The sequence below is a fragment of the Salmo salar genome, chromosome 14 (assembly GCF_965601325.2).
Source record: "Salmo salar chromosome 14, fSalSal1, whole genome shotgun sequence".
Taxonomy (NCBI): Eukaryota; Metazoa; Chordata; class Actinopteri; order Salmoniformes; family Salmonidae; genus Salmo; species Salmo salar.
Genome location: NC_138304.1, coordinates 40755246 through 40769372, shown reverse-complemented (window position 1 = coordinate 40769372; position 14127 = coordinate 40755246). Strand labels below are relative to the sequence as shown.

Genomic DNA, 14127 nt, shown 5'->3' with positions numbered 1-14127 from the left:
TCAGAGGATCTGTTTGTACCTTACTTTCACTGCTCAATTGTACGCTATTAGCATTAGCATTTAGCATTCTTCCATTGGATGTAGCATTAAGTCCAAGTATTGCCACCTTTTGTTGCCAGAACAATTGTCCTTTTCAAAACCCATACCATTTCTTATAACAATCATACAAATAGACAGAAGCAACAACACACAGCAAATCACTTACTAGAAAGCAGAGGCTGTAGTGCACTCCCACAGGCTGTGTCCTAAATGGCACCCTATTTACCTACACCCTATTACCCCTATAGCCCTGGTCAAAAGTAGTGCACTATGTAGGGAATCGTGTGCCATTTGGAAGTCAACCATAGGAGGAGGCTCCACTTGTTTGACTGGCCTGTGGTGTGTTATCCACAGTGGTGTTGCAGTAGAGACAGAAGGTGGACGTGCTGATTCTCTGAGCACTCTACAGAGACTTGTCTTATTGGAGAAGGGTTGCTACCTTGCAGTCAACGTGAATCATCTACACTGTGCAAACCAGTTACAGTCACTAGCCTCTTGAAGGACAACAGAAGTGCAATACATTTTTTTTTTTAAACTATATATTTCGGCATTTTCGGCATCTCTCTCAAAGGGTTGTTTCGATTAAGGCTATAATGCCAAATGTGTGTGTGTTTTTTTGTTATAAAGAAACACATCCTGTTATCCTATTCTGAGAGAGTGGGTTGAATATATTTTGTGGTTTTGTCTCTATAAAGCCCACTCTATCCCACTGCAGTAACGTTTAAACAGCTCTGACGTAACTCATACCTGCATAGTTAATGCCCTACACTTTCACTACCCACACACACACAGACCAATGTAGTCTCGGGGGAATTCTTATTATTCTATACGTTACATTACGAAAGGAATAGCGGTTGTACAATATCACACGAATTAAAGGACGTGTAGTTTCATACGTTGTACCCAGTACCATAGCAAACGAATTGGAGGATGCTTAGTACTATCCTAAACTATATCATAACCGCCATCGATAAGAGACATTACTGTGCAGCCGTATTCATCGACCTGGCCAAGGCTTTCGACTCTGTCAATCACCACATTCTTATTGGCAGACTCAACGGCCTTGGTTTCTCAAATGACTGCCTCGCCTGGTTCACCAATTACGTCTCTGATAGAGTTCAGTGTGTTAAATCGGAGGGCCTGTTGTCCGGACCTCTGGCAGTCTCTATGGGGGTGCCACAGGGTTCAATTCTTGGGCCGACTCTTTTCTCTGTATACATCAATGATGTCGCTCTTGCTGCTGGTGATTCTCTGATCCACCTCTACGCAGACGACACCATTCTGTATACTTCCTGCCCTTCTTTGGACACTATGTTAACTAACCTCCAGACGAGCATCAATGCCATACAACTTTCCTTCCGTGGCCTCCAACTGCTCTTAAATGCAAATAAAACTAAATGCATGCACTACTCTGGATGGTTCTGACTTAGAATATGTGGACAACTACAAATACCTAGGTGTCTGGTTAGACTGTAAGCTCTCCTTCCAGACTCACATTAAGCATCTCCAATCCAAAATTAAATCTAGAATCGGCTTCCTATTTCGCAACAAAGCATCTTTCACTCATGCTGCCAAACATACCCTCGTAAAACTGACCCTCCTACCGATCCTTGACTTTGGCGATGTCATTCATAAAATAGCCTCCAACAATCTACTCAACAAATTGGATGCAGTCAATCACAGTGCCATCCATTTTGTCACCAAAGCCCCATATACTACCCACCACTGCGACCTGTATGCTCTCGTTGGCTGGCCCTCGCTTCATACCCGTCGCCAAACCCACTGGCTCCAGGTCATCTACAAGTCTCTGATAGGTAAAGGCGGGGGCCTTATCTCAGCTCACTGGTCACCATAGCAGCACCCACCCATAGCACGCGCTCCAGCAGGTAATATCTCACTGGTCACCCCCAAAGCCAATTCCTCCTTTGGTCGTCTTTCCTTCCAGTTCTCTGCTGCCAATGACTGGAACGAACTGCAAAAATCTCTGAAGCTGGAGACTCATATCTCCCTCACTAGCTTTAAGCACCGGCTGTCAGAGCAGCTCACAGATCACTGCACCTGTACATAGCCCATCTGTAAACAGCCCATCCAACTACCTCATCCCCATACTGTATTTATTTATTTATCTTGCTCCTTTGCACCCCAGTATCTCTACTTGCACAGTCATCTTCTGCACATCTACCATTCCAGTGTTTAATTGCTATATTGTAATTACTTCGCCAACATTGCCTATTTATTGCCTTTCCTGCCTTATCTTAACTCATTATCACACACTGTATATAGACTTAAAAAACAAATATTCTACTGTATTATTGACTGTATGTTTGTTTATTCCATGTGTAACTGTGTTGTTGTATGTGTCAATCTGCTGTGCTTTATCTTGGCCAGGTTGCAGTTGTAAATGAGAACTTGTTCTCAACTAGCCTACCTGGTTAAATAATGGTGAATTTTATTTTTATTTTTTATAAATACGTCTTTCTCTGAGACCAGGTTGCTTGTTGCGCTGTAACAACAAAGGAGAATTACTGGGAGAATTTACATTGGTGGTTAGGATAACTAACGACAAAGGATTGTTTACGTAAAAGGTTAGGTGAAGTGGGTTAAGTTTAGAATAAAGGTTAGGGGAAGGGTTTGCTAAAATCCTACAGTTGTCCCCTGCGTGACTCGAACACCCAACCTTTGGATTTGTTGACGTCACGGATTATGCCGACCCATCCTCCCCGACCAACCCATCTACTTTCATTTCTGTCTGAAGTAACTAGATCATTAGTAGGTATCATATGTCTTGGAGGTGCTCAGAAATACATCAAGTATGTTTCGTATGGGTCTGAGTCCACACACACACACACACACACACACACACACACACACACACACACACACACACACACACCACACACACAGTCGCACACACACAGTCACATTGCATCCACAGCGAGTTTTAATATTCAACAACCCCCACCTGCACAGCCCATAATACTCTCTAGAGGCCTGCCTGCTTGGCCCAAGTCTCCATGACAATGGATGAAAGGGGAAAAGATGACACATGAAATTCCCTGACTAAGAGAGAAGAGGCATTCTACACACAAACACACCGTACACACACACACACACACACACACACACACACACCTAAACTAGTGATGAGTGAGTCTTACTGGAATACCAATGAAGTTAGTGTATTATGTAAAGGAGGCTGAAGCACGTGTACCTACCTGCCTGTAGCCCTATGTTGTGTCGGTGAAGAACTGAAGCTATACTTTATCTTCTTCATCACTTTGTTTTTAAACAAAGAAACACCTCCCACTGGGCAAACAACGCCATTTCAATGTGGACATTTGGGTAATATTTAGTAGAGACGTTGATCAATGAGATTTCAAACTTTATTCACCCCTCAAAAAGTCAGCCAGAAGTTTGTTGAATTCCCAATGTGTTATCACTATGCTTTCAACCATCTACACTGAACAAAAATATCAACACAACATGTAAAGTCTTGGTCCCATGTTTCATGAGCTGAAATAAAAGATCCCAGAAATGTTCCATATGCACAAAAAAGCTAAATGTTTTCTCAAATGCTGTGCACACATTCTTTTTACCTCCCTGTTAGTGAGCATTTCTCCTTTGCCAAGATAATCCATCCAGACAGGGGTGGCATATCAAAAATCTGATTAAACACAGGTGGATAATTACACAGGTGCACCTTGTACATGGGATGATAAAAGGCCACTCTAAAATGTGCAGTTTTGTCACACAACACAATGCCACAGATGTCTCAAGTTTTGACGTAGCGGGCAATTGGCATGCTGACTGCAGGAATGTCCACCAGAGCTGTTACCAGAGAATTGAATGTTAATTTATCTAACGTAAACTGCCTCCAACATTGTTGTAAAGAATTTGGCAGTACGTCCAACCAGCCTCACAACCACAGACCACGTGTATGGCATTGTGTGGGCGAGCGGTTTGCTGATGTCAACGTTGTGAACAGAGTACCCCATGGCGGTGGTGGGGTTATTGTATGGGCAGGAATAAGCTATGGACAACAAACACAATTGCATTTTATCGATGGAAATTTGAATGCACAGAGATACAGTGAGGAGATCTTGAGGCCATTCAACCGTCACCATCACCTCATGTTTCAGCATGATAATGCATGGCCCCATGTCCCAAAGATCTATACACAATTCCTGGAAGCTGAAAATGTCCCAGTTCTTCTATGGCCTGCATACTCACCAGACATGTCACCCATTGAGCATGTTTGGAATGCTCTGGATCGACATGTACGACAGCATGTTCCAGTTCCTGCCAATATCCAGAAACTTTGCACAGCCATTGTTGAGGAGTGGGACAACATTCCATAGGCCACAATCAACAGCCTGATCAATTCTATGTGAAGGAGATGTGTCGCGCACCATGAGGCAAATGGTGGTCACACCAGATACTGACTGGTTTCCTGATCCACGCCCCTACCTTTTGGGGGGGGTTTCTGTGACCAACCGATGCATATCTGTATTCCCAGTTATGTGAAATACATAGATTAGGGCCTAATGAATTCATTTAAATTGACTGATTTCCTTATATGAACTGTAAATCAGTAAGATCTTTGAAATTGTTGCATGTTGCGTTTATATTTTTGTTCAGTATAAAAGCACAACCAAATTCCAAAGGAAAAACAATGTCTGATTTTTGGTTGACTTGTCATCTAAATGTGTTATCACTGCGTTTTAACCATTTAAAAGCACAACAAAGTTCAAATGGGAATACAATGTCAGATGTTTTGTATTTATACAACAATTAAATATGTTTTCACTGTGCTTCATCTAATAGCAGAACCAGATGACCTGGATTGCAGTTGAGATTACAAAGTATATGGTGCAAGTGATCAATGCTGTTTGAGATTCTGCACAGATTATTACAGTAATAGTGAAGATCTCCACAGACCTGCGACCGTTGTATGCTATCTTGAACATGCGTGCTTTCTATGACGACATAAGAAGACATTTCTAGTTACAGTAGGCTAACCTCAACATGTGGCCATGGATGTGTAACTCATTTTAAAGTTGAATAAATACTGTTACATTAGTTTGTAAGATAGCCTTAACTTTAGACTATTTACTGTATTACAAAAGTATTACTGAATTGTGTGCTCGGTTATATATCAACATTTAAAGGATATCTAATGCTACCACTGTTTTAATCCTGTTCTTTAGAACTTTTATATTTGGTTCAGTTGGAGATGTGAATCCAACATATTATTTGTTTACTTGTCAACAAGTTAATAGGCTATTTACTGTATTGCAAAAGTGATATTGAATTGTGTTTGGCTGTCAACGCAACCAAATATCAATATTTGAAGGAGATGTATATGTTGTGGCACTGACTTAGGTTGTCTACAAATTAATCATTGATATGTTGGATTCACGTCGCCATCTCAACCAAGAATCAATATTAAAGAGTAGGACTACATCAAATCAAACTTTATTTGAAGTGCATTTAAAGTTGGATTAGATTTAGTCCTATTCTTTAAGATGGAGACATGAATCCAACATATTAATGATACATTTGAAGAATACATTTGAAATGAACCAAAGCTTGACCTATATGGCTTATACTGTATGTATTGTTTATTTGTATTTGAACCCTGGGTTGAATTGAAACAATAGCTGTTGATGACTTTGCAAATGCTATATACTGTAGGCCTAAATAGTCTCAGTGATACTATATGACGTATGATTACATTTCATTTGCTCTGTTAAACTATCCTTTGGAAAGATTTTGATAGCCAGTGAATATATGTAGTTATTAACCCTTGGCCTACAACTTCCGCGCCCCTGCAGAAATCTAAACAACATAATAAAAATCCATCTGTTTAAGATAAAGATATCTGTTTTAGCGCATGGGCTGCTTCTTAATCTACAGCATCCACCGATATCGCCCTTCCGCATCTGCGGGGAAAGGTGGTAGAGCTAGAGCGATGTTTGTCAAACCATGAGACATCCTGAAAATCGGTCTTCTCACGAAAACGTCTGTATCATCCAAACGGTTTGGCCTATAAACTATTGAAAGATGAGACTCCATTTTGTTCTAAGTTGGTACAGCCTCTTCTGCCAACTTCCGTCTGTAGCGTCCGAAAGGTTTGGGCGACCTTAATATGACAACTCTGTGGTAAGCTGAGACTCTCACGACACAACGGTGTTCTCCGTTTTGCTCTAGGACGCCCACAAGCCTCACAAGACTCGTCTAAAGATCCCCGGGAGACTCGTTTTAAAAAATGTATGGAAATACTGTATATCTGGAATTTAATGGCTACTACGGTCTTGGGGTCAGGTAGATTCCATTAACTCATTAGACTACTACGGTCTTGGGGTCAGGTAGATTCCATTAGCTCATTAGACTACCACGGTCTTGGGGTCAGGTAGATTCCATTAGCTCATTAGACTACTACGGTCTTGGGGTCAGGTAGATTCCATTAGCTCATTAGACTACTACGGTCTTGGGGTCAGGTAGATTCCATTAGCTCATTAGGCTACCATGGTCTTGGGGTCAGGTAGATTCCATTAACTCATTAGACTACCACGGTCTTGGGGTCAGGTAGATTCCATTAACTCATTAGGCTACCATGGTCTTGGGGTCAGGTAGATTCCATTAACTCATTAGGCTACCATGGTCTTGGGGTCAGGTAGATTCCATTAACTCATTAGACTACCATGGTCTTGGGGTCAGGTAGATTCCATTAACTCATTAGGCTACCATGGTCTTGGGGTCAGGTAGATTCCATTAACTCATTAGGCTACCATGGTCTTGGGGTCAGGTAGATTCCATTAACTCATTAGGCTACCATGGTCTTGGGGTCAGGTAGATTCCATTAACTCATTAGACTACCATGGTCTTGGGGTCAGGTAGATTCCATTAGCTCATTAGACTACCATGGTCTTGGGGTCAGGTAGATTCCATTAACTCATTAGACTACTACGGTCTTGGGGTCAGGTAGATTCCATTAGCTCATTAGACTACTCACTGGTCTTGGGGTCAGGTAGATTCCATTAGCTCATTAGACTACTACGGTCTTGGGGTCAGGTAGATTCCATTAGCTCATTAGACTACTCATCGGTCTTGGGGTCAGGTAGATTCCATTAACTCATTAGACTACTACGGTCTTGGGGTCAGGTAGATTCCATTAACTCATTAGACTACTACGGTCTTGGGGTCAGGTAGATTCCATTAACTCATTAGACTACCACGGTCTTGGGGTCAGGTAGATTCCATTAGCTCATTAGACTACCACGGTCTTGGGGTCAGGTAGATTCCATTAACTCATTAGACTACCATGGTCTTGGGGTCAGGTAGATTCCATTAGCTCATTAGACTACCACGGTCTTGGGGTCAGGTAGATTCCATTAACTCATTAGACTACCACGGTCTTGGGGTCAGGTAGATTCCATTAGCTCATTAGACTACCACGGTCTTGGGGTCAGGTAGATTCCATTAACTCATTAGACTACCATGGTCTTGGGGTCAGGTAGATTCCATTAACTCATTAGGCTACCATGGTCTTGGGGTCAGGTAGATTCCATTAGCTCATTAGGCTACCATGGTCTTGGGGTCAGGTAGATTCCATTAGCTCATTAGACTACCATGGTCTTGGGGTCAGGTAGATTCCATTAGCTCATTAGACTACCATGGTCTTGGGGTCAGGTAGATTCCATTAGCTCATTAGACTACCACGGTCTTGGGGTCAGGTAGATTCCATTAGCTCATTAGACTACCACGGTCTTGGGGTCAGGTAGATTCCATTAGCTCATTAGACTACCATGGTCTTGGGGTCAGGTAGATTCCATTAACTCATTAGGCTACCATGGTCTTGGGGTCAGGTAGATTCCATTAGCTCATTAGACTACCACGGTCTTGGGGTCAGGTAGATTCCATTAACTCATTAGGCTACCATGGTCTTGGGGTCAGGTAGATTCCATTAGCTCATTAGACTACCATGGTCTTGGGGTCAGGTAGATTCCATTAACTCATTAGGCTACCATGGTCTTGGGGTCAGGTAGATTCCATTAACTCATTAGACTACCATGGTCTTGGGGTCAGGTAGATTCCATTAGCTCATTAGACTACCACGGTCTTGGGGTCAGGTAGATTCCATTAACTCATTAGGCTACCATGGTCTTGGGGTCAGGTAGATTCCATTAGCTCATTAGACTACCACGGTCTTGGGGTCAGGTAGATTCCATTAACTCATTAGACTACCATGGTCTTGGGGTCAGGTAGATTCCATTAGCTCATTAGGCTACCATGGTCTTGGGGTCAGGTAGATTCCATTAACTCATTAGGCTACCATGGTCTTGGGGTCAGGTAGATTCCATTAACTCATTAGGCTACCATGGTCTTGGGGTCAGGTAGATTCCATTAACTCATTAGGCTACCATGGTCTTGGGGTCAGGTAGATTCCATTAACTCATTAGGCTACCATGGTCTTGGGGTCAGGTAGATTCCATTAACTCATTAGACTACCATGGTCTTGGGGTCAGGTAGATTCCATTAACTCATTAGACTACCATGGTCTTGGGGTCAGGTAGATTCCATTAACTCATTAGACTACCATGGTCTTGGGGTCAGGTAGATTCCATTAACTCATTAGACTACCATGGTCTTGGGGTCAGGTAGATTCCATTAACTCATTAGACTACCATGGTCTTGGGGTCAGGTAGATTCCATTAACTCATTAGACTACCATGGTCTTGGGGTCAGGTAGATTCCATTAGCTCATTAGGCTACCATGGTCTTGGGGTCAGGTAGATTCGAAGACACAAATTTGACACCCGGTCGGTTGCACTCTCTCAGTGCAACAACACATTTTCACACACAGACTCAGACATTGAGCAGGGAAGACAGCTGCATGTAGCCACAGAGATTCTACAGCGACCTTATCTGGACAGGCCCATGTTTGACAACTGTCTTTGATTTATTTATTGTGGAGTTACGAAGACGGCCAGAGGACTTTAGAGAGGACCCCAGTGGGATGAACCGTTCCACTTGAACTGTCACTGTGAAATTCCCAGCCACCACCAGACCCCCAAGGATGAATTAAAGGCTAGTATTATTCTGACAGAATCTTGTAGCTTACATCAGTGCTATTGGAATTCACAGCTTCAAGGTCTGCGCAGGGAACAGCACTGCTGGTTTCTCTTCTCTTCCTGGTTGTTAACTGATGGTTCATGTCACTGATAGGAAAGAGTTTCTCAGTCATGTGGTAGTGTCTCATGTCTGAATCATCAGCTCCTGAGTGAATGGGAAGGATGAAAACCAGCAGTGCTGCGGACTTCGAGGTACACATATTAATATTACCGTTGCTGCTGGTTTGATGAACAAACAAGCATTTCTGTCTCTCACGCTCCAGAAATAGCAACAGCCACACCATGCAAGGCATGCGTGTGATGTAATAGAAACATGAAAAGCGCTCTCCACCAAGTCTCGTTGTCTATGACATCCTGAGCATTGTGTGTTTTATAAATGAATAACACGTCGAATGAAACCTCGACTTCATGGATAAGCAGTGACTTAGTGGGCCATGCCGCTTAGGCTAATTCGTTTACAAGGCATTATCTGACTAATACTTATTTAGGTTTTGCGGAAACAATGACAGCATAGCTGCTTATCTCGGAACCGGGCGTGATGAGGTGACGCGGCATGACAGGGAAATGTCACATTTTAGCCTACAGACGGCACGACCTGACGCGAACACCCCCCTAGGATTCCCTCACAACCGAGGGAGGCTCGTTCAACGCGGCACCGCGGCACCAGTGCGGCAGGGGCTATCCTTTTCTTGCTACCCAGACCGCCCACGCATGAACTGGCATGGCACGCAACTGCTATAGATAGCTGCAGTATTAATCAGAAACACGTGTCTACATTTTTATATTTTGATCATTACATTTTTAAATGTTCACGACAAGACATAGCCTAGTCTGTTGTCAATGAGAATAATTGATAACTTACTTATAGCTTAATACATAAGCTTTTAGCCTACTATTCGGTTACTTTATTCTGAACTGTGACTTTTGTTATAATTTTACTGCATTTCAAGCACACTTAGCAAAATGATCTTGTCCCACCATAGAAAGCAGATTTACACCCTTGGAAAAAACACGCTGCTCTCTGTCATCAGAAAAACGTCTTTCACGTGAAGAAGGTGACATATTTGGCAATAGGCTACGTCTTCCTATGTATCTCATTATCCCTATTTGAGCTACTCCAACATAATAGGCTTCCATGGTCATAGGGATACTGGTCATTCAGCACTATGAGTGACAGCTGAGGTAATAAAAACAGATGAATGAATCACTGAATATGGATAGATGCTGGTATCCTACAATATAGAACATTCACATCAAATGAAATATACATTCCTATGAAATGTAACACTGTAATGGTATAATAATAATAATAATAATAATAATAATAATAATAATACTAGTAATAATAATGTTGATGTCCTCTTACCTCCGACACAGAGCAGGGACATCTCTGACAGCAGCGCTGAGCGTCCCCGGCTGTCCTCTACCGGCCGGCTGGGTCTTCACTGCTTCGCTTGGCTACTCCTCAGTTACCTCCCGGTGTAGGCTACAGACGTACGTCTAAACATAAGCTAAATATCGCCATAGTGGACATAAAATCGATTCGAAGACATAATTACAAGGGAATCCGTGCGTTCTTCACGGATATGGCTATTTATTTTGCTGTTGAAAGGCTCCCCTCACTTTGCTGTCTTTCTCGCTGTCTCTGCATCCCTCAGCTCTCCTCCGCTCCTCTCGCGCGCACAGCCATCTTGTTTCAGCACCAGCGCGAGGACTGCTCCGCGCCGCGTGACGTCACGTTTAATGTGACGCGAACCAGCTGCAGCGGGGAGGCATAGGCTGGGGGCCACGATACATCTCTGATGATCACGGACCGAGTAGGGAGTCTCTCCTTCCGGTACTCAAAGAAGGGAGCAGGGGGGAGGAGGGGGGTGCTTGTCAGTACTGGACTGAATCACTGACGAGAATAACATGATTATTATTCTAGTGCTGCCCACTGCTTTCTGTAGTCCAGGGCGATTCAAATTCGTACCTCAAGGTCTACAGCACTGCTGGTTTTTAACCTTCCCTTCAAATCTGGGACTGACTCTAGCCAATGAGTCATGGCCAGACTTAGCACATCTGGCACCCTGGGCAAGAACATTTCATTGTCATATATATCTAACTCTGAGTTTGGATTCATCATTGACTACTTATCCTTATTGACTACATAAGGATATTAATTAAAAGTAATGTGGTATTTTAACATGTCTATGTTACCGATTAGAATAACAAAACAAAGCCAAAAATGTGATTTTATGCTTTGTTAAATTACTATAGCTCTCCTTACGTTCTAATCTGGTCCCACCTTATAATACAGTAAGTGTCCCTAATACCTGTCTTTACATGATAATTACAAGTGTAACAGTACTGCTTCCGTCCCTCTCCTCGCCCCTACCTGGGCTCAAACCAGGGACACTCTGCACATATAGACAACAGCTACCCTCGAAGCATCGTTACCCATCGCTCCACAAAGGCCGCGGCCCTTGCAGAGCAAGGGGAACAACTACTTCAAGGTCTGAGCGAGTGACGTCACCAATTGAAATGCTATTAGCGCGCTCCCCGCTAACTAGCTAGCCATTTCACACCGGTTACACAAGCATAGGCACCATGCAGGTAAAGTGTAAACTCGAACACACAATGGCACATACAGTGCCAGAAGGGGGAGCTATTTACAGTGCCTTTAGAAAGTATTCATACCCCTTGACTCGTTCCACATGTTGTTTTATTACAGCCTGAATTCAAAACGGATAAAGGAGATTTTTTTTTCTCTCATCCATCTACACACAATAACCCATAATTACAAAGTGAAAACATATTTTTTGAAATGTTGGCAAATTTATTGAAAATTAAATACAGAAATATCTCATTTCCATAAATATTCTCACCCCTGAGTCAATACATGTTAGAAGCCCCTTTTGGCAGTGATTACAGCTGTGAGTCTTTCTTGGTAAGTCTCTAAGAGCTTTGCACACCTGATTGTACAATATTTGCACATTATTTTTTAAATTCTTCAAGCTCTGTCAAGTTGTTGCTAGACCGACATTTTAAACTCTTGCCATAGATTAGTAGATTTAAGTCCAAACTGTAACTAGGCCACTAGGTAACATTCAATGTCAACTTGATAAGCAACTACAGTGTATATTTGGCCTTGTGTTTTAGGTTATTGTCCTGCTGAAAGGTGAATTCATCTCCCAGTGTCTGTTGGAAAGCAGACTGAACCAGGTTTTCCTCTAGGATTTTGCCTGTGCTTAGCTCTATTCCATATCTTTTTATCCTAAAAAACTCCATAGTCCTTGCTGATGACAAGCATACCCATAACATGATGCAGCCACCACCATGCTTGAAAATCTATAGACTGGTACTCAGTAATGTGTTGGGTTGGATTTGCCCCTAACATAATGTTTTGAATTCAGGACATAAAGTACATTTCTCTGCCACATTTTTTTGCAGTTTAACTTTAGTGCCTTACTGCAAACAGGATGCATGTTTTGGAATATTTTTATTCTGTACAGGCTTCCTTCTTTTCACTCTGTCAGTTAGGTTACTATTGTGGAGTAACTACAATGTTGCTTCATCCTCAGTTTTCTCTTATCACAGCCATTAAACTCTGTAACTGTTTTAAAGTCACCATTGGTCTCATAGTGAAATCCCTGAGCAGTTTCCTTCCTATCCGGCAACTGAGTTAGGAAGGACGACTGTATCTTTGTAGTGACTGGGTGTATTGATACACCATCCAAAGTGTAATTAAAAACTTCACCATGCTCAAATGTTTCTTCAATGTCTTTCATCTTTTTTTTCCTACCCATCTACTAATAGGAGCCCTTCTTTGTGAGGCATTGGAAAACCTCCCTGTTCTTTGTGGTTGTATCTGTGTTTGAAATGCACTGCTCGACTGAGTGACCTTATAGATAATTGTATGTGTGCGGTATAGAGATAAGGTAGTCATTCAACAAATCCTGTTAAACACTATTATTGTGCACAGAGTGAGTCCATGCAACTTATTATGTGACTTGTTAAGCAACTTTTTAATTCTGAACTAAAATAGGCTTCCTATAATAAGGAATCACGTCAGCTCTATTCATGGAATATCTATCTGCAACGTTCCACAACGTTTGGCAACTGAACATGGTCCTGGAATATTCTTCCCTTTGTTTCAAACTTAAGAGTTACTTTGACAATCTTCTATAGCCACATCATCTATCGACAATATATAAAAAGTGTATTTGAGCGATTTGTTGACATGTACAAAAGATATTTAACATTATCAGGGATGTGCGCTGCTGGTGGAGAAGTAAGGTGCAGCTGAGTAGGGAGTATTGAACAAGCGCACACTTTATTATGGCAGTAGAGAAAATAACAAAAGAACGCAGCTTCTTCAAAACCTCCAGCCCACAAGGCAAAAGTGTAAGGTGCGATAAATGTTCAATACAAGACACTGAAATACAAAATAAACAAACCGTGTGCAAAAAACACGGAAACATGAAAATCCAGTTGGGCGCGTAACGATAACCACGTAACACGAAACAATTACACACAAAGACATGGAGGGCAACAGAGAACTAAATACATGCAGTGTGATTATGGAATGAAAACCAGGTGTGTATGGAACAAGGCAAAACAAATGGACAAATGAGAAATGGAGCGGCGATGGCTAGAAAGCCGGTGACGCCGAACGCCGCCCGAACAAGGAGAGGAGCCGACTTCGGTGGAAGTCGTGACAGTGCCCCCCCCCCTTGACGTGCGGCTCTAGCGGCGCGCCGACACCAGCCTCGGGGACGACCCGGAGGGCGAGGCTCATGGTGATCCGGCCGGCGACGGTGAAACTCCCGCAGCAGTTTGGGGTCCAAAACATCCGGAACCGGAACCCAGCACCTCTCCTCCGGACCGTACCCCTCCCACTCCACGAGGTACTGAAGGCCCCCTGCCCGACGCCTCAAATCCAGGATGGAACGAACGGAGTACACCGGGACCC

General features: G+C 42.8%; 1 protein-coding gene across 1 annotated transcript in view; it reads right to left on the bottom strand.

The window, feature by feature from the left end:
• Positions 1-10903, bottom strand: part of LOC106569526 (protein unc-13 homolog A) — a 114752-nt gene extending 103849 nt beyond the window's left edge. Inside the window, exon 1 of the mRNA XM_082960977.1 lies at positions 10540-10903. Within this exon, the coding sequence (XP_082817103.1) occupies positions 10540-10561 (22 nt within the window). The 5' untranslated portion in view covers positions 10562-10903. The remainder of the gene's footprint in view (positions 1-10539) is intronic.
• Between the last annotated feature and the right edge of the window lie 3224 nt (positions 10904-14127).